At 39.5% G+C, this 24,777-nt stretch overlaps 1 protein-coding gene across 1 annotated transcript in view; it reads left to right on the top strand.

The window, feature by feature from the left end:
- Positions 1-24,777, top strand: part of ptprk (protein tyrosine phosphatase receptor type K) — a 102,724-nt gene that overhangs the window by 63,776 nt on the left and 14,171 nt on the right. Inside the window, exons 10-23 of the mRNA XM_063901821.1 lie at positions 788-900; positions 1,253-1,433; positions 9,247-9,429; positions 9,997-10,116; positions 10,474-10,583; positions 10,685-10,886; positions 10,979-11,084; positions 11,418-11,487; positions 11,773-11,895; positions 12,478-12,552; positions 12,845-12,881; positions 18,121-18,256; positions 21,413-21,442; positions 24,119-24,279. Of these exons, the coding sequence (XP_063757891.1) occupies positions 788-900; positions 1,253-1,433; positions 9,247-9,429; positions 9,997-10,116; positions 10,474-10,583; positions 10,685-10,886; positions 10,979-11,084; positions 11,418-11,487; positions 11,773-11,895; positions 12,478-12,552; positions 12,845-12,881; positions 18,121-18,256; positions 21,413-21,442; positions 24,119-24,279 (1,647 nt within the window). The remainder of the gene's footprint in view (positions 1-787; positions 901-1,252; positions 1,434-9,246; positions 9,430-9,996; positions 10,117-10,473; positions 10,584-10,684; positions 10,887-10,978; positions 11,085-11,417; positions 11,488-11,772; positions 11,896-12,477; positions 12,553-12,844; positions 12,882-18,120; positions 18,257-21,412; positions 21,443-24,118; positions 24,280-24,777) is intronic.

Raw genomic sequence — 24,777 nt, forward strand, 5'->3', positions numbered from 1 at the left:
CTACGGCAACAAACTTCTGAAGCTGCTTCCCAATAAAAGCCTTCCTCTTTTTTGTTTAGAAGGTGGAAGGCTTCTGATGTGAAGCAGCTGCGGCGGGCGTGTTTGCATTAATATTAAGTTCATTATAACCCAGACAACAGGAGAGTCAATGCATTAAACAACGTTTCAATTCAAAGATTCAGAGGTTGTCATATGCACGGCTATGTGCTCACGGCATAGTTGTTAGCAATCAGAATCTGAAGTCTCAGGGTCCTCCACGAGTGTAACATACTGTATATTATAGAGTGCAGGTGACAAATATGGCTAATTCTGTAATTTTAAAAGCTTGGGTCTTTGCGTATCTACAAAAACACTCTATTAGAGGAAAATAGTATTCAGTGATTGTAAGTTAGAAAGTAGGAACAGGAAAATGTAAACAAAACAACGTAAGCTAAACACACTACCGTAGGTCTCAACATATTGCTACCCTCTGGCATGATGTTTAGCCAATTAGCTCACCATTACTTACACACTGCTTGGTTGTCATAATATTGTAGGTCAGTGCAGTTTCCACTTGTTTGGATGCCCCTTTAGTCATTTGCTCCATTTGTGTAGTTTATATACAATTCAAATCGAAAATTCCTTCAGCTGTTACAACAACTAGGATTTGTGTCACAGCTGCTACATTATGTTTGGTCTTTGTGTCACTACCTCCTTGTGTGACCTTGTTAAAGTAGGTGTCCTTCTTTTCTTGTGAGGCATTTTGAATACTCTTTTTATGATCCTGTTCATTGTTTTCTCTCTTCAGAGCCTCCGCACCCCATCGCCCCGCCCCAGCTGCTGGGTGTCGGCCCTACATATCTGCTGATTCAGCTGAATGCTAACTCCATATTTGGAGATGGGCCTATTATACTGAAAGAGGTAAGGTTGAGTAAGAGACATTGTGAAGGTAGACAGCATTAAACAAACACAACAATCACCTTTTATCCTTTCCCCAATAGCAAAATAATAGACTGACTTATGTAACACAGTTCAACATGTGTTCTATAATGTTATAAAGCTAGCTGTCAGCAGGCTGTTAGCTTAGCATTAACACCCAAAGTAGTAGGAATAAGCTAGCACTGAATAGTAATTTTATTTCCAACTCGATCTGAAAGCTAATTATACTTTTGATTCCCCCTCTGACATTTACCTTGATACGGAGCATAACATCTGATTAATACCAAATACTCAAATAACTTTAATGTGTAATATTTGATATTTCTCCTTTTAGGTTGAGTACCGTATGACATCCGGCAGCTGGATTGAGACTCACGCCGTCAACTCTCCAAATTACAAGCTATGGCATCTTGACCCCGACACAGAGTACGAGATCCGAGTGTTACTAACCAGACCAGGGGAGGGTGGGACGGGCAAAGCTGGACCCCCACTCATCACCCGGACGAAATGTGCAGGTAGGAAGTGCTGTATTTGTATAATAAATGTAACCAATTTGTGAAATATAAAGAAAACTACCATTAATAATCCAAAAATAACAGTTTTCCATTAAAATCCTTACAAATACAAATGTTCCTTATAGATTTGACCAAAAAAAAGGTGTATTATAAACATGTACTCCTAACATATGATAAATTAACTTCTGCAAGACTAAAAGATAGGTAACTGGACCTTTCTGGGCCTGCTTGTGCAACACAGCTTTGTCTCCCGGTCTGATTATCTATCGATCTGTCTGTCTACTGTTGTTTTTTTTGTTCTCGTATCTATATTTTAGTTGGAGTGATATTTATACTATGAGCAGGCAGGGAGAGGGGAGGAGAGGTGTAGCGACGGAGAGAATTGGAGAAAAAAGGAGTGGGAGAGCCTGAGTCAGTCCGTGGTTGCTCACTGATCTGAGAGAAAGAGTGATTAAAATACTGGAGGCTCTCTCCACCTTTTCTCACTTTTATCCTGCTCTTTCTTTCCTTCTCTCACTTCTCGCTGACACTCCTTCATTCTCCCATTCCTCCTCCTATCCACCTCTCTTTCTACTTCGTTCCTTGTGGCTGCCCTCCCCCCCTCTTTTTCTCATTGCCTCTCTCTCTCCCCCCGTCTCTTTCCCTCTCTGTGGATCAATAGTCGGAGGGCAGAAACACTGTCTGACATTTGTAGAAATAAACGACTGAAATATAAACACAGCTAGCCTGAGGGAGGGAGACGGAGCGAGGGAGAGAGGGTTGATATGCGAAAGAAAGAGACAGAAAGAAAAGCAGCGAGTTTGAATGAGAAAGAGAATCAAGGAGTGATGGAGAGATGATGAAAAACAATAAGGCTAGGAAAGAAAAGGAGGAGAATAGAAGCGGCAGCGGGGAGAAAGAGCACGAGAGGCGAGAGAATGATGAAACTGGAGAATGAAAATGAAAGAGAGATGAAAACTCATAACCACAGGGCCTGACTGATGTCTGCCAACCTGTGTGTGTGTTTATGCGTGTGTGAATGAATCTGTGCGTTTGTTTGTGTGTTTTTATTGACAGAGAGGAAGTCATAGACTTGTTCAGGCGACTCATGTATTGAACAGTTTCCTGTTAGACAGGAAAAGGAAATTAATCTTCCTCTCCTCACTCACGCAGGAACACATTTGAGTGAAACACAATAACTCTTTGTAATCGACACAATGTGTCTATATCAGACCAAAAGCAGGGAGATCTCTTTATGAATTTAGAGAGTTACACATCTTCCTGTTATCCGAATAATGTGCATACTGACAAAGCAAAGAGAAAGACCTTCAATCTTTCATGGACTTTGATTTTTACTCTAATGAATTTTAGACACTAGCACTGCAGTAATTGTCCTATTGAACAATGAAGTTGTATGTTTTGAAACTATTAATAGAGGATTTGCAAACTTTCTGCTTATAGGGAGAGACTATTGCACTGAATTTACTAGAAAAACAAGTGTGTATTGAAACACACAGAAAAAAAAGATAGTTCTTACAAAATTGTTTATTTTAAAACAAGTAGAAGATGCGTTAGATTCTTGTTTATCCGGCTCACAAACAAGCCAAACCAACAAAATAACCTGCTTGTCAAATTAAGAGATGTAACCCTTTCTTTTTGGGTCAGTGTTAGTAACGTAATGCTGCTGGAGCTTGCAATACCAAGCGTGGCCACTGGTGTTCCCGCTAATTGCCAACCTCACAGTGACACAACCAAACAGGGAATAGTGAAGCCCATAATATCCTTTGGCTTTTTCCACAAAAACCAGACATAATACCGTTATGTTATATAGTGGAAGTGCTAACACACCTTACAGCGTGGCTTACTGTTTCCCCTTTAAGCTCAGCTAAGCTAATGGGTTGTAGTCTCATATCACATATAACCTTCAGAAAGGAAGTTTCCATTTCCAAAAATGTCAAATTATTCCTGTGAAAAAAAGTTTCAGCCCAATTTTATCGAGGTAAATCCCTATCCTGTGTCCCACAACTCATTTACATAAATTGAAACCCACAAAATCCCTTTGCTAAATCCAACGCTATATAAATTGAAGAGGACACAATTCATACTACTTCCTGACAATTTCTGACAAATCCCTACCTGTAGTTCTCTTTGTTTACAGTGTGATCAAGGTATTTCAAACCTGTATTCATACACATGTATTACCACACACACACACACACACACACACACACACACACACACACACACACACACACACACACATATACACATTTGGACGAGAATATGTGTTTGTGAGATACAGACACACACACAGAGGTAGAAATGTTATTTAAATGGTAATTATTCCTTTGCTTTTACTGTTTGGTTAGGTTTGTCTGATCCCACCACCTGTAGTTTGCTGAATATTCAGTTCAATGCAAAATGATGAAGACATGCACTCACACACTCACACACTGTGCAAAAACACCATGTCACCACACTGTTTAATTAAAAACCAATAACGGTAATAAGATACACAGCAGAAATCACTGCAGAGCAATTGATATGATAAGAGGGATGATTTCATATCTTTCTCTCATTTCATTTCTTCTTCTTCTGCACTTCTTTTATTTATATTCTTTCTCTTGCTCCTTCTGTCTCCTATTCCTCTCAATTTTTCTTCTTTTGTGAGTCATTGCTCTTGTCAGAAGGGTGAAAAATAATCAACTTGAAGAGAAGAGTGAGTGAGTGAGTGAGTGATTGTGTGTGTGTGTGTGTGTGTGTGTGTGTGTGTGTGTGTGTGTGTGTGTGTGTGTGTGTGTGTGTGTGTGTGTGTGTGTGTGTGTGTGTGTGTGTGTGTGTGTGTGTGTGTGTGTGTGTGTGTGTGTGTGTGTGTGTGTGTGTGTGTGTGTGTGTGTGTGTGTGTGTGTGTGGTGAAGTAGCTTTTAATCCAAATCCTACATTTTCTGCTGAAAACCTTTTGGTCATGGCAGGTTACACACACACACACACACACACACACTTACAGGCATGGTCACACACAGAAGAGTGACACACTAAGCAGTGATGGAGAGAAATGTTCACACACACACACACACATACACACACACACACACACACACAGTTCAGAGAGCCACAGTATTTCTCATATGTTGCACAAACTCAGCATCACTTGGATTAATGGAAGAATGGAATCACACATTTCCAGACACACAGGCACAGATGTAGCAGGAATCACACACAATATATCAAATGTACTTCTTTATATATGTGGACACACACACATATGCACACACACAGTCAGCAGTATGATGCTTTAAGGGTCAGACCCTTGAAATGGCAGCCACAGTACAGTCCACTGTGTGTTCATGTGCTAGTTTATGGAACATTTGAAGGGTTAGCTTCTTCCGGGATCATTTTCCAGTCTTTTTAAATAAGCACATTCAGATTGTTAGGCAAATTGCTGCAATATTTTTACAATTATAAATTAAAGGAGATGTGGATTCTGACTTAAATTGAGCTGTTTTCATTCTTGGCAAATTAAAGATCCTCTATGAAAATGTAAAGACTCGTAAAAAGGATGAATTATTAGAACGTGAACCTTGATTGGCATAATATTTTAGGGCAGAGTGCACGCTCCACCTGCATACACAAAGGATTATCAGGAGTATTGCCAGAGATACAGGTTGGTTTTTGAAGTGTAAGTCAGCTTTTGATTTCATTTATTACACCAAGGATGTATCGCAACAATAAACCGACATATCCTAAAAGATCCGGCCCCTTCGTGCTTTAATTATATTCCTGTGTTTAAATTATTTCTTGGACTTTGTGATATGACTGACAGTGAGAAGGTCGGGTTATGTTTCACTACTCATTAAGTGAAAAGGGGAACATAAATGAACATGCCAATGCACATAACCTTCAGAGGTATGGCATAACACCTCAACAAAGAACACTTTATTTTAATTAAATCTTTGTCAGTCGTTTCAAGCATTTCTTTCTCGCATCCTGAGAAGTTTGCTCAATGACTCGTACCTCGTTACCTTTGCCACCTGCTTTTTGTGACTCTAAATGTTTGTAAATCTTCATTTTCTTTCAGTTCTTGTTATGAGCTTGTTGGTCTGTGACACATCCCACCTCTTAATGATATCTAAACCGTTTTTGATACTTTCCCGGTTGCCGATTCCATAATTATCCTCTGCATTGGCAAATCAAATTTCACACAGCTTCTGCACAGAGGGTAAATTGAATGAATGAATGTTGCGGTGCACATTTAGCACCTTTCATGTGCTTAAACCTGGCCCATAGAGAGACCATGCAGAGAGAAAATGAGAATTAGAGACTGAATTCATAACCGGAGTTTCATTTGTCTTCCTCATGACAGTGGAGGGATTACCATGAACTAATTGGACAGATTAACTTGGATTTAGCTGCATCTCCTGTCAACCTTTTCTGTATCCCCCTCCCCTTCCCTTCCCTCCTTTCTTCTCTGCTCTTCCTTAAGCTTCTCTCTCCTGCTCTATGTCTTTCTTACTGTTTATTTATTGGCACCTTCTAATGCTTCCCATTGAGGGACAGGTTGCTTTTTTGCACTCAGCATACTTCTATTTCATTTAGTTTCATTTGCTTTCCTTTTGTTTCCCGTTCTTTTAATTCCAACCTCTGGATTGGGCTGATATGAAGCTTGCGGTCCTCTGTGTTATTGTTGGTGTTTATTGGTATTGTTGTTGTTTTCAAAGCTCCATCTGTGGAGAACAAAGCCTTTTAGTTCCAACATGAATCCCGCCGTTTGTATGTCTACCGGAGGAGGGAGAAGGGGGACAAGGCAGCCTCTGTGGCTTACCGTTGGACCGGGTCCCGCTCCAGTCTGGCCACGGTCCAAACTAGTTATCGTCTCTCCCTGTTCCTCCTCTCGGCTGCTTTCTTTCCCTCTCTCATCTTCCTCTCCCGTTTCTATCTCTGCTCCTTTTATCTGTCCCTCGCTCCCTCCAGCCCCAGTTTCATTTTGCCACGCATTGCTTTGTTTTTCCTCTCTTCTTTACTCATTTTCTATGCTACTCTCTTTGCCCTCCTCCTGTACCTTTCTTTCTTTCTCTATGTCTTCCTGTCTTCCCTCCATGTGTTCATATTCTCTCATTGTTTCTCCTCCCACCTTGCCTTCTACCCTCTTTCACTATCTTCAGTAAATAGGCAAAGATAAGCAGCAGTGCATTCTGGGCAAGGAAGGGAATGGGGTTTTGAAAAGTGTGTGTGTGTGTGTGTGTGTGTGTGTGTGTGTGTGTGTGTGTGTGTGTGTGTGTGTGTGTGTGTGTGTGTGTGTGTGTGTGTGTGTGTGTGTGTGTGTGTGTGTGTGTGTGTGTGTGTGTGTGTGTGTGTGTGTGTGTGTGTGTGTGTGTGTGTTGTGTGTGCGTGCATGTGTGTGTCAGGCAGCGAGTCATATATTTAGTTTTAATTCCATGTTGAACAGCATCTCACTGTGAAGCGCTGTTAGCATCAAGAGACCCTGAAATCAATACAATGTATTACACTGCCCTTACTGTGTGTGTGTGTGTGTGTGTTTGTGTGTTTCTCTGCGTGTGCGTGTGTGTGTGTGATTGTCCTAATAGCAAGGTTTATGGTGAGGATCACAGGTATTGATTCAAACAGGAGACAGACTGACAGGAAGAGATTGAGCTAGAGGGAGAGACGGCCGGATAAAACAGGAAGTCTCTTTCTCCTTTTATTTAAATGTCAACCATCCAATAACAGGTTGAAGCCAAAATTAAATGCTCCGACCCCTCGGCTATAAACAAACACACGCACACACACATACACACACAAACACAGATGAGCCCTCATATTTGCTCAGCAGACAATTACCTGCCTGGGTGTTTTCGCGACCTTTCTTCTATTTTCCTCATTTTCTCTCATATGTCGCTATGCCTCTTTATTAGCAAGCCATTTACATCTAAATGACTTAGCAAACCTCAACATGTTTGTATTTGGCTTACAACCTGTGTGTGTGTGTGTGTGTGTGTGTGTGTGTGTGTGTGTGTGTGTGTGTGTGTGTGTGTGTGTGTGTGTGTGTGTGTGTGTGTGTGTGTGTGTGTGTGTGTGTGTGTGTGTGTATGTGTGAGAGAAAGAGTTGTGTTTGTCCTTGACGATGCATTCTTATTATGAGAAGTTTTATTGAGGTGAGCAAACACACATAAACACACACCTATACGTGCTCTGCCCAGATTTAATCCTGATTCTGTCACATCCTGAAGCGTGTGTGTATTTGGGTAATAATCCTGTGTGAGAGTGTCCATGCCGGTGAGTTTTTCTGTGTGTGTGTGTGTGTGTGTGACAGGCAGATAATGGGTTGTCAGAAGAAGCGACAAGTTTGTGTCCTTGTGTTGTCTCCTCTGAGGGAGGAAGAGCCAGAGAAAAACAGAGAGCTAGACAATGAGGGGTTTCTAGAGAGACTCGCCTCTCTATTTAAGGTGAGCTGTTTTTATTAAAAAAAAACCTGGGAGGACATAGGGAAGCAGGTGGGTTACAGACAGAGAGGAAGAAGGAAGTTCAACAGGTGATATAATGTCTATCAGTGTGAGGGAAGTCACTTTATGAGGAACAATAAACAAAACTTTTAATTACATTTCCTCTGTTTGCCCGGTCGTTATGCCCAGGGTGTCCAGAGTCAATCTGCGGGATCAGCATTAGAATTAATGGAGGCATATTTGTTATAGGATTATTAAACAGGATTTGTCCATCAAGATAACAAATTAGACTCTTAGCTGTCAAATCATGTAGTTATAACTGGAAATAAGATACTAAACCTAGGTTAAATTTGACTCAATATGTCTGAGTGTTTTTATTTCACATCACTTTTTACATCTAGCTTTGGCATGGTATGGAGTGTTTTGGGTCTGACTACTTATTCCATCCCTACTTCTCTTTCAAAACTGTTCACGTGTATCAGACACATATTCATTTGGTATACACAACTTGTTGTCGATATCCGCTCGAGATGGAGAGGTGGTTCCTTTACCCAAAGAAACAACTCTTCTCCAGCAATGTGTTTCTAGTTCATTTGTAGAAATTACAAAAACACAGCAATTCCTCTAAGTAGATCTTCCTCTAAATGGTTGAAGGGTTGGAGAAGCAAACGTTGGTAAAAGCTGAATTCAAAATGTATTGCCTGAACTGTAATGGCTGATTTTAGCAGACAGCAAGTGGATCATTTTTTTGTGTGTGTGTGTGTGTGTGTGTGTGTGTGTGTGTGTGTGTGTGTGTGTGTGTGTGTGTGTGTGTGTGTGTGTGTGTGTGTGTGTGTGTGTGTGTGTGTGTGTGTGTGTGTGTGTGTGTGTGTGTGTGTGTGTGTGTGTGTGTGTGTGTGTGTGTGTGTGTGTGTGTGTGTGTGTGTGTGTGTGTGTGTGTGTGTGTGTGTCTTCTCTGTGGGGTTATTGATCCAGTTAAATGAGCCAGTTAAGGTAATTAAAGCCCTGGGCAGGCAGGAGAGAAGGTACTGTAGATTATATTGACAATAAATAGTTCTGAATTCACATAAAAGATGGAAACCTAAAGACGTGCCTCGCAGAAGTGATTGCATTTGGGAAATGGTTGAATGGCAGCAAGGCACAGAAATAGATGGTCGTAAAACCCCTCTTGTTTTATCTCGGGGTAAATGTTGACTCAGCACTCTTTTTGTTAATAGCCTCTTACAAAGCAGCAAAATTGAAGTAAATGTCTGAAGTTACAGAGGATTTTTCACCTTTAACTCCCGTTACTTTCAAACCTTATTCATGATCAGGAGTCTATTGCTGCTCATATGACAATAATCTCCTGGAATAGTGAGAAAACTCATCATCTTTTCTTCTCTGTTTCTCTGCAGAACCCATGCGGACTCCTAAGAGGCTGAAGATAGCTGAAACCCGATCCCGTCTGATCGCGGTGGATTGGGAGTCGTTGGGCTACAACATCACTCGCTGTCACACCTTCAACGTCACCATCTGCTACCACTACATGACCGCCGCCAATCGCAGCAAAGCCGACTGCCTGGACATGGACCCTAAAGGTAACACTAACACAGGATAATAACTGTCAGGTAAACTGCTGTTTTACATAGACACAATCAAAGGGATCATGTTAACTGTGCAAGAGCTGCATTATGGGTATGTTTATTAAATTACACATCGTGTTGGTGTTGATATAGTGCATTTCAAGAGGATGCTCATCATTATGGACTAGATCAGTAGGAGACTACCTGCTGTGTGCAGCGTTAGCATTTTACAACTTGTAATTATTGGTATTCTCATTGGGATACCAGCCATCTCTCATTGCATAGTTATATATAAATTATTGATTAAAAGAGCATCCAATTACATTCATAAATATATGCATCTTAATATATACTGTATATTAAGCAGTCCTTAAGAAGTAGTAACCAAATACTGGTGGAAATCATGTTTACCTTCACTCATACTAACATGCACTTCTATTAGTCTGACTGAGTGAATGATTTTAATGCATTTGGAGCTTTAACAATAATTCAGCCCATCCATTTAAAAATGTGAAATATCATACACAACAGTTTACAGTAGACTTGAGATTTATATGTGTTTTCTTCTCTTTTCCTCCTCAGCTCCTCGCCATCTGGTTGGAAACCTGCCGCCGTACACTAACGTCAGTCTGAAGATGATTCTGACCAATCCCGAGGGGCGGAAAGAGAGCGACGAGACCATCATACAAACTGATGAAGATGGTACGATACACAAAGCACACTTTATTTAAATTATTATACTGATGTTTTTTGATTGTGCGTCTGATGGCTTTCGAAAAAAGGGTTAGAGTAAAGGGTTAATGCTTCTAATGCTTAAACATTATTAAAAAGCACAGAAGATATGATAGGATGAACCGTCAGTGCAGATATTTGTGGAAGTTGCACTATAAATTAAAGGAGTACACGTAAAACTTCAAAATGGTTCAGGAAAGTAATTGCTGTGTCTTTTTCTTTTGTCGATATGTATTTTCGTAGACTGTTTTTATATAAATAACAGAGTTCTAATGTCCTTTTTATGAGCATTTTATAATTTCCCTGTGTTTGTGTCTGTGTTAACAGTCCCAGGCTCAGTTCCCAGTCAGTCTCTAAGAGCCACTCCATTCGAAGACCGAATTCTTCTGTACTGGAAGGAACCGACTGAACCCAACGGAGTCATCATTCAGTATGAGGTACAATAAGCAGAAGCAGAGGGAATGGTTCTTGTTGAAGAAGCCAATCTATCATTCATATATACAGTGTGTATAATCCTTTTTTCTGCCCCCATCCACAGATCAGCTACAGTGGGGTGCGTTCGTTTGACCCCTCAGTGCCTCTGCAGCGGCCGGGGCTTACAGTGTCTCTTCCTTCCAACGCCACCCATCACCTGTTCTCTCAGCTCCACCCGGGCGTCACCTACCAGCTCCTCATCCGCGCCTCCACCTCCAAAGGGTTCGGCCCTGCGACCACACTCAACGTGACTACTAATATTTCAGGTAGGAAATACATTTGAATTACTTCTCATCACATTCAGACAGTTAGGAAGGTGATTCTTGGACACTAATGGTGAATCATGCTCTTTCTTCAGCCCCAACAATAGATGAGTACGACGGAACCGAGGCCTTCCTGAATGAAACTGCAACGACCATTACCGTCCTGCTTAAACCTGCACAGGCCAAGGGAGCTCCTATAAGGTACGTGCAAACATATACAAAAACTAAACCAGTGCATTCGGACCGTTTTCCTCTTGCACTATTGGAGCTTTTTTATGTGAAGTAGTGTTTCTTGCAATTACGTTTTAGAACATCTGCATTACAGTACAATCATTGATCGTTGTAATAATTATGACAACCATGTTATTTTTGGGGGGGATTAACATGGAGGTATACTCTGACCTAAAAAATAAAAACATTAAAAGGTTGATAAACTAATAAATTAGAAAGGCTACATAAACTTGACACTAAACCACACAGTGCACTTGTGTACTCTGTAATTATTCTATCAACATTGTCTTCTGGTCTCCACAGTGCGTACCAGATTGTGGTTGACGAAGTGAATCCTCGATCACGCCGTCAAGCTTCTTCTGACTGTTACGAGGTAATTATGAATCTGTTGTGCATACATTTAACACGCCGTGCCTTTGTTTTCTACATGTATTTGTTTGCTATCATGCCTTTTAAAGAGTTTCATTCCCAGAAAAAGAACCAGTTCTATGGTAGATATCACCACTTTGCTCTATAGACCATTTGACATTTGGTTTCCAACTCTTATATAGTAGTCCTGTTATTTGCAAAAAATTACTCACTCTATCCGAACTTACTTGTGTAAGTATGACAGATTTATAGACCTATCATTTTAATGTAAATATACCTTCTTTCCCAGGTCCCGGTGTCCTACCACAGTGCATCTAGCGCCGGATCTCCATATTATTATGCCGCCCAACTGTCCCCCAGCAACCTGCCGGAGCCGCTCCCCTTCACCGTCGGAGACAATAAGACGTATCAGGCAAGCATTTTTATCTGAGCTACATATTCTGTGCGTAGTGCAGCAAAAATGTCAGGTGAAAAGATAAATCATATAGATACCGTCGTAAACTCAAAGCTCAAAATGCAGAAGAATATGAACGTGGAATACAAGAACAGGAAAAAAGTAACAGACAAGGGGAAATAATGTTTGACGTGACTTTTAATTATATATATTGTTTTTATACTCTATATTCTTAATACATATTGCATTTGGGCTTATTAAACCTTTGTTCTTAAACATGCAATATGTATATGGCAGGGTTGTTCTTGTTTATGCAGCAGGAGAAGTTGTAGTAGTAATACAATTTGCACAAAGTCCTGGGATTAGGGCAAAACATTTCTTGGACAAAAACGCAGTAGAAAAGAACCGACAGATTTAGCCTCGCTATTTTGCATAAACACCGTACATACACTTCCACTAACAATGTGCTGTATATAACATTTTTGTTTGTTATTATTGGCTTCTTCTTCACTACCTGAGACTGTTACAACACTGTCGTAAATAACACTTTGCAATTTATGGTTCTGATTTGTTTTTGATGATCTTTTCTTTAATCCTCAGGGTTTCTGGAATCCTCCTCTGGCTCCGAGAAAGAACTACAACATCTACCTTCAAGCTGTGAGCAGCACAGAGAGGGTAAATATATACTTATTTATAAGACTAAACACCCAGTGAACTCACAACTCTCACCTGCGAGCTTCCATGAGTAAATATAATGATATGTACATATTGAAAAACACATTAATTACACTTTAAGTACTTCACAGCTTCTATATTAAAGCAGTAATTACTTGAATGTGTACACTAATCAAAACATCTGTAGGCAACGGAATTTCTTGTACTGTAAATAAATATGTACAGAATTTAAAATGCCATTGTATGTGGATGTGGGACTCAGATATTTAACTTGTGTTGTGTTTTTCTTCAGGAAACTAAGACACAGTGTCTGAGGCTGGCTACTAAAGGTAAGAAACCTACTGTTACTGATGTACTTAAAGTAAAAAAGACATCAGATCAGTTTTATTTTGAAAATCAGATGCAAATAAGGTGGTTAAACACTTCCAGAATTCTGCTGCTGAGGAAAACAAACATAGATTATTTTAAAGGGTATTATTGGTTACGATATATGTTTTCGTGTCTGGTGATCTGCTGTTGTTAAATTGCTTACTGATTATTGTTAATCTGATGTGTATTATTATGACGGGTGTTATACCTTGATATTTTGTATTAGTGGGGACAGAATAATGTTTTGCATAGAGACAGAAAATGCGTGTGTTTGTGTGCACACTCAGGATGTGCATGCAGTCTAAATGGGATGTTTTTACGAGCAGCCATATGTTGATAGATTATGAGGCTGGTTTTAATCCCCCAGCAACATACAAGTTCACATACACACACATAAGTGCAAACACACTTACCCGCACGTTGTTTTCAGGAAAGATCTTTAGAAATGCGGCTAATGGATCGGAGTTGAGCCGTGTGCAGTAAGAACAAGGATAAACAGAAAAATACATTAACATGTTTTCAATGAAATGTAAAATCCTGGTGGCTGGGAGCCTTGAGTTTCAAAGAACAGGGAGGTCATTTAAGTGTTTATATGGCTGCAGGAAAAATAATAGAAAAGCAAACAGAAGAAGTGGAAGAATAACATTCCCATTTTTACACTACTTCTGGCTATTCTTAGCCTGGACCTTTTTATAAGTATGCTTTTATAAGAGGCTTAGCACAATTCTAATGTTTCAACTAACACTTATTTGTATTATTCAGTAACCTCATGATGGTTTTGTTTGTTTAAAAGAAAAAGAATAGTGAAAATTAAGTCATCACGGCAATTATTAATTAACAAACAGGAGACGGATTGTGTTGTTGTTATTGTAGGAATTTCATTTTTAATCCAAATACCTTTAACTTTGTTTCTATCCTATATTTGAGGCAATAGGTGAGGAATAACAGCCTGTGATAATATAGAACATTGTTATTATAACATATTACTTGATTGTTGTATTTACAAGTAGTCTTAGCCCTACTGCGTCTGCTTTTCATTTTGTTTTTCTTTTAAAACAAGTTATAATCACTTCCTGCACTCAGCCCATAGTCCTTCGTCTGACCTTCCAACAAAAGGAGCATAAAACAAAGCAGTAAAAGTGACACAATTTGCAGCACAATCAGCCGTAATTATTGTGGAATGAGTTATTACTGCTGGTTGATTAGTGTATTTTTATAAAGACCCATCAGGGGGACAGGCGCTGTGAACTAGCTGAGGTGATAAATACTGCGCTGTGTGGCATCGTTCCACGCGGTGTCCTTGTCCCTTTAAAATAAAACCATAAATAATAAAAAATACAATAAGGGCCAGGTGGAGAAGAAGTGGGTTTTTAAGCTGATTTCTCTTTAGGTCGTGGAGTTTAATGTGACTTGGACGTTTTGAACAGTAGACTCACAGGAAATTGATCCCATGGGATGGATTAAGGTGTGGTTCAGTCCCTCCAGTGTAAGGTGTCGTGTTTCCACAGAGAAAATGTGGGAAGTTTATGTGTTTCCAGTGTCATCACACAGAACAGGTTGGTTTCTTAACCAAAGGCTGCTACAAAGAGATGACGTGCTGTCTCTTTAGCCACAGGAGGATTTAGTGAAGCTGAACTTATTTCAGTTCTTTTTTTAATAGGCAGAAAGACACACTTATGGACAGAAAGGTCAAAAGACCGTCCCTCTTTTCTCTCTCCGTCCCTCTGCATGTGTGTGTGCGCTCAACCGTGCATCCGGGAGGGAGGATTAAGCGACGGTGGTCCTATTAGGTCAGCTGGGGTATTGTGTATTGTCATTGCTGCCTCAGGGTGTTTTTTTTGTGTGTGTGTGTGCACGTTGTTAGTGTACTGACCTGGATAATTTTTTACAGACATTAAGAGCCACTGCCGACTTTATGAGGTCAGGTCTCAGGACTCTGAAGCTTTTAATGATTTGTTTAAATGTTTTGTTACGTCTTGTTTTAGAGACCATTTACGCATTGATTGGTCTGACTGTCATCGTTTAAAAAAGAGGAGGTGAAACCAAAGTGTGGTGCACTAACCCAAGTGCTTTGGAATCATGGTCCCCATCATTTAAGCAAGACATTAGTACTTATTTAAGACAGAATTGACCTTGATTTTTTAAACAATATCCCATGTTTGACACATACTGTTTTTTTTTTCAGCTGGTACTGATGTCAGTATTTCAGATAATACAGCCCCGGGAAAAATGAAGAGACCACTTCATTTTTTTTTATTGTATTCTATAAACTACTGACAATATTTCTCTGTGTTGGAATTCAACAAACACTGGAATGGCTGCCGTACATGTAGAGATAATGATTTAAGAAACATTTGGAGTGGTCTCTTTATTTCTTCCGGAGATGTATATTGTTGTTTTTAAAGAGATTTCAAAAGAGTTGTGACCAGGATATATGACACTACTCTTTATGAATACTTTTCTATATTTCCTCAAATAATTTGGCATTGTTGTTTCTTATTAAACCACATACATTATAACCCAGCATTCTTAATATGTCTGTAATTTGGCCGATAAATCTTGAAACGCAGGACTGAAGAAAGCCCCCTACAGATGCACCATTTACTGCTTTATGAGATGCATTTTATGGGAGAAAAAACTTCATGTTTGTGACCCTGGTTTAAAAAAAAACCTTTGAACATTGTAGGGCCACAGGCAGGGAAGAAGATTGGTCAGATCTGCATATTAGGGGAATTAGCTTGAACCATATTATTTCAAAGCATTTGGGCTTTCAAATCCCAACTCAAGCTTTAAAGATCAATCCCATATTTTAGAGTAAAATTGTTACGTAACGACACGGGGATAGATGCAGGCATTTCTAATAAATCAGCGGCAGACTCATTTTATAACAGAATAATATGTCACAAACACTGAAGGAGATTATGTTTATCTTGTTGATATTTTGCATTAGAAGTGGATTATTGTTTGATAGAAGCATTGCATTAGGTTGGAGTTTTTTTGCATATGTCTTTGTGTTGGATTACTTGGATTATCATAATGCACGATAATGTCCTTACGCTGCAGTACAAACTATTCTGGCGTTATGGGATCACATCAGTAAGCTGAGGAGCATGAAAACAGATGCTGGCTCTCTTTCTGTTGACTTTCCGTGCATGATCAACATGGTCAAATCTCACCGTGCCCGAAACGTCGTTTGTGAATTATATTCCGAACAGACGAAACGAGGGAGTTCAGACAATTCTCTCAAGTCATCAGGAACAGAAATGAGTTTGAGTATGAGTAATATACTGTGACATTGGAGCAGAAACATTGGAGGGCTGCAGTCAAATTGCCTTCCAATTCACATTTCTGTACGAGAGCATGACTCCAAGGATAACTGAATACGCTGAAAAGATGACACACACTCAATCGAGCTCTCTTTATTCGTGTATATGATTCAATTTCTATGTGTTTTCAGATGGGATGAGAAGTGAGTGTGCAGGGAGTTCACTGGTCCAGTACATTAACCATCAGGTGGTACAACAAAATTAATAGATTGAGATTTTTTACTTAAATTGACCTAGCTTGAGAAGCTTCTACGGGCCAGGGATAAACATTGTCAGCTTCCAACAATACGCTGTTGCTGTCTCCTCAGACCATTTCATTTTAAGATTGTACAAGAAAATGTTAAATAGTTGGATTCATTTCAAGCGCCATGGCTAGTTTCTTTATTAAACTTTGAACCAGAATGAAATATTTGAACCCCTAGATGAATTGGGGAGATTTTTAGATCTTATTATCCATGTTTCTAAAAACGTTAGCCCTTAAGATTGTGACGTCCATTTTGAAGAGGCCCTATTATACTTTTTTTCCTGTAGTGTGATATACTGTATATGCCTTAGTGCATGTAAATGATTTGCAAAGGCTAAAATCCCAAAGTTTCTCTACCACTCACTGAGAAAACAAGCATAATATGTCCTCTTTAACTTACTCTGTGAAATATCTGATCATTTTCTCGATGGATTGGCACAAAATGTTGTACAGATAGTCATGTTCCCAGTGAGATGGCAAGCAACGACTTTTGTAATCCCCTATTTCTTCATGTATTGCCACCATTAGGTCAAAGTTTTCATTTGATCCAAACTAAAACCACCCCTGTGTTATTCTCTGATGTCTACTTTCAAACACATACTCTGTACGAGCAGTTTGGCTTTGGATAGAGCAATCTCTTTTCCCCATTATTCCACAGCTATCATATTAAAGGATCATTTACTTTTAATTCCAGAATTTCAATCTGCGAGCTCAATAAGCTCCTCAAACTACACTTCTGGCTATACTTGGATCATGAATGACAGTTTCCATGGCATTTGTGTTGGCAGTTGTCTGACTTTGCCCTACAAGGAATATTTGGAGTCTTGATATTTACCTGATCTTTTGCACAGGATTGATTAAACCTCCCTGTTTAAACGGCTCATCAGGATTTGTCTCTTATCTCACTCACCACTTCCCTGGCATGAGGGCTTTTTGTAAGGATGTCTTGGGAGAAAAATTCCGAATTCCTCAGGCTCTTATTTGGCATGCTTTTCTAGCCTTTGGTGACACAAGGTTGCGTAAATACTGCAGACAGTGCCAAGAATCTATTATTTGTGTAACAGGCTTACAGTCAGTGCAAAAGAGCAACATCTGAGAAATGTGGAGGGCTACACACAAAAAAATACTAGGTTTATTGATAGCTTAGTTGACGGGTGGGTTTGGTTTTATCTGGCTAGTTCAATGCCCCAATAATAGAGGGTTTGGATGGTTGGAAACAATCCTACATGTATTGCTTAATGATAGGGAATAGGCGATGTTTGCTTTCTGGATGTGTCTCACGCAGTAGCATCATCGTTTCATGCAGCATCTTCCTCGAGTAGTATTGGGCTCTTGAGTTTGAAGGATTAAGGGCTATAGTCCTTGAAAAGTCCTTGAAATTGATGTTTAAGTAGGTGTGGAAACCCTGAGACCCCTCTAATGTCATTAACAGCTTACCTCTGAAGCATACATTCTTTTTGGTGTGGTTTTCTCTTTGCAAATACTCCAATGTTTTACAAATGAGGATGTAATATAACCTTTTTTTCCATTCATTACTACAAAATAACCAATAATTACAGTAGCACTATGGTCATTTCAGTCACTCACATGTTGGATCCATGGTTTTGATGTGTTTTTATTGTAATTAAGGTGCTACAGAGGAGCCAGAAGTCATCCCGGACCCCGCTAAACAGACCGACCGTGTGGTGAAGATCGCTGGGATCAGTGCCGGTGTCCTCGTCTTCATACTGCTGGTGCTGGTAGCCATCCTATTGGTCAAGAAGAGGTGAGTGACGGCTGCTAACCCCGCCCCCCTAAAAAAGCTTTATTGAAGAATGCAAATAATTGTGCTGCACCAACACTCATGCAAATGCACACAACGGACACAAATGTGCACCTAAATCTTGTTGTGTGTTGGTCCTGTATTTGCTGTAGTAACACCATCTCTCATCTATCCACCATAAACGTTGATCTCCCCTCAGAACCAGCGTGGTCCAGCGTGATCACCTCCTGAAGTCTGTTCTTTTTTTCAGGCATTCAATAGCTGAGCTTGTTTTTCCGAGATCCAATGCGATGTGGAAGTGTTTCCAAAATTAGAAACTCCTGCCTCACAGTTGTGTGATTTAGTGCAGGAGAGATCTGAGGCTGTTTTTTGCTGTGTTTTTTCCATGTGCAGTACAGCTGCTGAAGCACACTATACAAAACAACCACTCAGAATAGCAGACTCACTGAGAGTGAAACAGAAACACAGTGAAGGGATCCTCAAAATTAGAAAAATCAGTACAGATGGATTTAATAAACACATCAAAGACATATTATCTGATATAAACATTGAAGGTTGTACTTTAGAATTGAAACGAGACAAAGATGAAGGTTCATTATAGAGGTCTGGTGAAGTTTGTTCAGGAAAAAGCTAAAAGTGGAGAGTGAAGACAATGTGAGGGTCTGTTGATGAGAGTTAAGTATAGATGTGCTATATATACTTATGGAGCACATGTATAGCCCCTTTATTCAGACCAAACAACAATTCTCATTCTGTGTAATGAGGCCTACTTTAAAAGGGGTTTGTACTTTTTCTTCTCTGTTCTTTAAGGAAAAAACAATGTGAAGAAAGAGACTGAAATAATGACTTTAGTGTCTCTCTTTGAATCTCATCCTTTAATAGTCGATGTCGGTCTAGGTGTCTCTGGAGCGTTTTGTCCTGTGAGGCGTTAGTTTGGTGCAGGGCTCCACCATGTGGCGGCTAAACACAACTACAACATGAGAGAGCACCGGCAGAATCGCACACACCTTTACTATGTATATCGATCAAACAGTGTTTACGCAGTGGTGCTCAGGTGACTCCAGGTAGACACATGGTATTGTCTTATTTCTATAAGAAGTTCACACTGACTGAATTGAATTGTGGAATATTAACACATGAATGTCTATGAATGTTTTAAGTAGAGTCATCCAATCCACCCGCCATACTCGAGTCTAGACACTTTTGTTTTGCATATAACCTGCCCTTTATTCATCAAACATTCCCGAGGTTTCACAGGGTTGGATTATGTGTTTTCAGGGTGTGCATGTCTAAATGTGGGTACGCACATTTCTAAGTCATGTACACGAGTGTATGTGTGTAATAATTAACTGTTACTCAACACAACGTTCTTCTTGTGACCTTTCAATTAAAATCTGGTGTTCAGGGAACCTGAGTGCCTCATTAAAAAGAGAATAATTAGCAGCTTAATTTGCATATTCATACTGGATATATTCATGTGTGGCTCTTATCCCGTCTTTACTTATTATTATAAAAAAGTGTCAACATAAATAGCTTAAGTTGCTCATTGGACGCCATGCGTCTTCAACACGTAGCAAGACATGTAAGATTAATTATCATCAAAGGTCTCTTTCAGGAGATACACCGACATTGCATCTTGCCAGAGGCTTTAGAGAGCAGCAAGGAAAAAAAGTCACTCAATTACAACCAATCATGATCTCACTGAGCAAATTAAAAACAATTACAGACAATAAATTACCGCCGGTAATGAACTTGTGTCACCTGGGAACTCTGACCTCCACGTTTTTAGTTTTTTTATTCTCTTAATGAATTCATGTGATTAGATTTAATGTCAAAGTGTAATTGGAAATGATATTCAAAGATCTTAAAGTGCAGGGTAGAAAAATCCTATTTATTGCAGAAGCTGCTATTTTGTCCTGATACCGGGACTGGGAAACTTCACAGTGTTCGATTCACAGTGGCATGATAACTTTACCACATATTACTGAACATTATCTCTGAGGATTTTATGCCTTGGAAAATGGATCCAAACTGAAGGATAATAAGAGGCATTTGTTGTTTTATACTCACATGAATTGCATGCACAGCTATGTCTGTTGTTGTTTTAAACTCTAACCCTCTCAAGCTGCATCTGGGCTAGAGGAGACTTCAAATAAACGTTAGCAATACACCACGAACGTTCACCGGCTGCCACAGGATTAGAGTGTTCCTGTAAAGTAAAACACACTGTTGAAATGTTATTTTTGAGTGTATTTCTGACAGGTAGGAACTTTATATTGCCAACAACTGAAGATGAATGGTATTTTCGGAGATGTTAAGTCACTTGTGTTTATTTATACATTTTCAGTTTGATTTAGGAGAACATATGACATTGCTCAACTCATGACAGCACTTTTGCATTTCTCTGCATGGTGTTTACATTTTCCAATTGCTGCGTAACTAAATTGTGACATCTGACTCAGCATAAACGCTCCTGGGAAAATGATTTGAATATTGTCTAAGTATTTGTGATTTCTTTTGTCACCCTCATGAGTTTGTTGGAGTTAGTTTTCCATGAAGGTTTCTGGGGAGATCAATCTTCATTGCCATTGAACCTTTACAACGTTGAACAATACTGCATCTTTAAAATGGAGGGACATGATGACAGCGCAGTGACATCGTGCATGCTTTTACAGGAAGCAAGCTGCGTGGTGTTACAGATTAAATAGCTTTGTAGCAGTTTTGATTTTCTTTTACTTTCATTAGGAGTGAGTAAAGGTGATTGGCTCATGAGTGCTAAAAAATATCTCTAATCAGGACCTTTCGATTACAGTAGATTCTTAAAGAATGCATGAACATAAAAAGTATGATCCCTCTAGAAAGAAAGAAGAGAAAGACTGCATGTTAAAAGTTCAATATTGATCGTTTGTTGTTCTTTTAGTGATAGTTTTAGAAGTCTCCTAGCTTGTTTTGTAGCATTTATTTAAAACGTTTTCTTAAAGAAATAAGGCCCGTAGTTTAGTATAACTACCCCTTGCATGACCCTCAAGTTGTAGCGATCTGAAGGTGTTTTGTTCTGTTTCTGTTGTTGCTGGATGGGACAGGACAGTATTGTCCTAATTTGCATATTCATGACCCTTGTGTCTCATTCTTTGCTTTCTGATTGGCTCACAACCCCAGGAGGACCTACTATTCATACTCTTATTACCTGTAAGTAAACAAACCAATCAACAATCAGCTCACCCAGCTGCTGTTACCTTATTGGGCGATTTTATTATTAGTGGCTAGTTGTTGTTATTTTTAAAGATGCAGTATACTTTTTTCAAGACAAAACACATTTTCAGCTCTGACCAACCAGCCAAAGCCATCCTCATTGACGCCTTGCCAGGGTGGGGGTCAGTTCACTTTCATGTCAGTGAAGTCTGGATTTTCCTCATTTTCAATCAATTATATAAATATTAAAACGTCCATTTAACATATCGATGTTGTTGGTTACCTGTCTTAAAAATACAAAAGATAAAATGCTAAATCATAATTACAGCGTATTTTTAAAGTGACTGAACTGACAGTGAACTGACCTCAGCCCTGGTGTCCTCTACATGCTCCAAAGTTGCTCCGAAGCAGGCTAATGAATGCCAAAGTGGGCCGTAAACCAGAACAAAGCAGGTCAAAATGGGACGCACAGGCCTAAGCGTGTTGTTTGAAAAAAGAATGCTGCACTTGTGACTGGTAGCTCTTTGTGTGCATGTAGTCATGTGATCATCCATCCGCCCATCAAGTCACAGGTATCATGGTAACCGCTGCTGCACACGCTCCTCTGGTTCTCAGTCCGCTTCCTGTGTGGAGCACATGGCTCTGAGTTTGGTAGATGTTGGTGGGTTTTTTTCTCGTGTTGTGGGTACTTTCTCTTCTACTCTGTCTCTTATTGTCTCTCTGACCAAAATGGGTTCTTAATGGCCTCTTTGCACCCTTTTTAAAAACAGCTGGGGACCTCAAAGTGGACAATTTAGCACTTACTGGCTAATAAGCAAATATTGAGTTATTCTTTACCAGCTTTGGTCTGCAATCACAGGGTAAAAACAAAGTAGCATGACAAGCTAGCATTCATCTTGTAGCTTTAAATTGATAAATGATATGGTACGTTAATTTTGCATCTATTTGAATACAAGTATCTGTAATAATATTTACCGTTATCTCTTATTGTCCTCAAATAGACCATCTAATCCTCTGATGACCATCTTTAATTATTTATTATTGATTATTCAAAGATTCATGGAGTCAATTTTCCCAATTTAAATCAACAATCAGACCTTAAATGAATAAAACACTAAAAAAACCTATTAAAGAAACAACTATAAAGATGTATTTTAGATACTCTAGTTCTGGTCACAGTTACCCCCCTCTGTTTCTATCCCTCCATCATTTGACGGTTAAAGATGTATAGTTTGTTTTCCTATTTTCCTGTTTATGTTACCAGTCATACACACACACACCCCACACACCGATCAATTAAATGTTCCTGAGTGTGTGTGTGTGTGTGTGTGTGTGTAATATGTGTGTGTGGTCTTAGAGGTGGAGTTGGTGTATTTTGGGGTGAAGAGGTCAAATATGACATAAAACACAGCATGCTTTCTGTCTGTTTGCTGGGAAGAAGTCAGAGCCGTATATTGTATCAGTTATGCAATCATCAAACCTTTATTCCTCAATCAATCATCTGAGAGAATATCCTTTGCCTTTATGTTGGCACTACAGCAGCTTTACAAGTGAGGAAGTAACTGATATAAAACAACATTATAAATGGCGTCTCTTCTGTTCAGATGTTGTCTAACTGATGCACATGTATGGCTCTGGGTACAAAATGTTCCTGCATGCTCTGTCATGCTCGAAGTATTAGAACCTCTACGATATTTTTCCTGGGTTTTATTTATTGCACACACTAAGAAAGAGTTGAACCTGAAAATGTTTACCTTGATGTTTACATTTGAAACTGTTATTTTTTCTACTGCTCATATGATGATAACTTTGGTTGCTAAATGGTTTCCCCTGAGCTTCATAAGTTATTCCCTTACGGTTGTTTTAACGGGATTCTTCCTGTCTTTGCTGTCGGATGAAAACCAAAAATCAAATGCTTCTGTGATTTAATTATGAACTTGTCTTTATTTAGAGTTGGCCATTTTTTGTTTTTCATCTGTAGTCCTTGGACAGATGTTGTAAAGTCACCCTTAAAAAATATATAATATACAATAAACTAATTTAAAAAATGAAACAGAGGGTCACAACTCTTGAAATCCTAAAACAACATTTACATTTAAAAACTAAGGTGTAAAGTTTATTTTCTTGTTTGTTTGTTTGTTTATTTATTTATTTGTTTATTGAAACTGTAAAATCTGGAAATGGATAAAGGACAGACATTGTTTCATACTACTACAAATAGATTTGTCATAAGACTTAAGTTTTTCCAAGGCTTTCATCTGACAGCTCATATATGGTGACCAGGTTTATAAAAGCTTTGCTTCTAGTCGGACATAGGTCTTTCCCCTGGACTGTATAAGATGCTTTGTTCCTTCTGCTCCTATAGCTGAGCCGGTTACAGGCTGCCATTTGCAAACAAGCCTTTCCCCTACTGTACCTCCCTTGCCTGGTCTCTCCTCTTCTCTCTTCCTCTCTTTTTCTCTCCTCGCCACCTTTCACTTCTCTCTTCTCTTTCCTGTTGGATTTCTGCATCTTTAATCAGCAGCCTGCCGCCCCAAGCCATGCTTTTAGTCCCGAAAAACTATACTTTAAAATGTGATACTATTCCCATACAAGGCGGCGGTCTGCAGGCTAGCTGATGATTGTGTGTTTTCCTATAAGATGCCTGACGGTGTCTCTCTCTGCCCCCGACAGGAAACTGGCTAAAAAACGTAAAGACGCCATCGGTACGACGCGGCAGGAAATGACTCACATGGTGAACGCCATGGATCGCAGCTATGCTGACCAGAGCACTCTGCATGGAGAAGACCCCATGGCTGTGACTTTCATGGACTCCCACAACTACAACAACAGATGTAGGTTCATAAACAAGACTTGTATTATAATAAATACCCATTAACAGTAGTATTAACCTTCAAAACACAACTCTGTTTATAAATGCACTTATTTTCATCTTTCTGCTCTTCTGTTTTCACTGATGAGACCTGAATTTTGCAATTGTAGGATTGTTTCTTACTAATAGACAGACCCTCCCTGCTCACGTTGAGTTCCTCGTGTACGTTTGAGTAACGCTGAAATTTAGAACATGTCCTCACCGTGTTTCCTCCCACAGTGCCCAACGACCCTCTGGTTCCCACTGCTGTGCTAGGTGAGGTTTTAGCATGGTTGGTTATGTAAACATTCACCACCAGCTCCCTATAGTCATCACCCATCTTCATCTCAAAGCCCCTGTGCGCGTGGCCCCGTGTTGTGCGTCATTACCCGTGCTCATGTTTTTATCTCACATCCTGTGTTCATGTTCTTGGACCACTGTCAAGTTCTGCACGTTTTTATGGATGAATAGCTTGGCTTGA

The sequence above is a fragment of the Eleginops maclovinus genome, chromosome 15 (assembly GCF_036324505.1).
Source record: "Eleginops maclovinus isolate JMC-PN-2008 ecotype Puerto Natales chromosome 15, JC_Emac_rtc_rv5, whole genome shotgun sequence".
NCBI classification, from domain to species: Eukaryota; Metazoa; Chordata; class Actinopteri; order Perciformes; family Eleginopidae; genus Eleginops; species Eleginops maclovinus.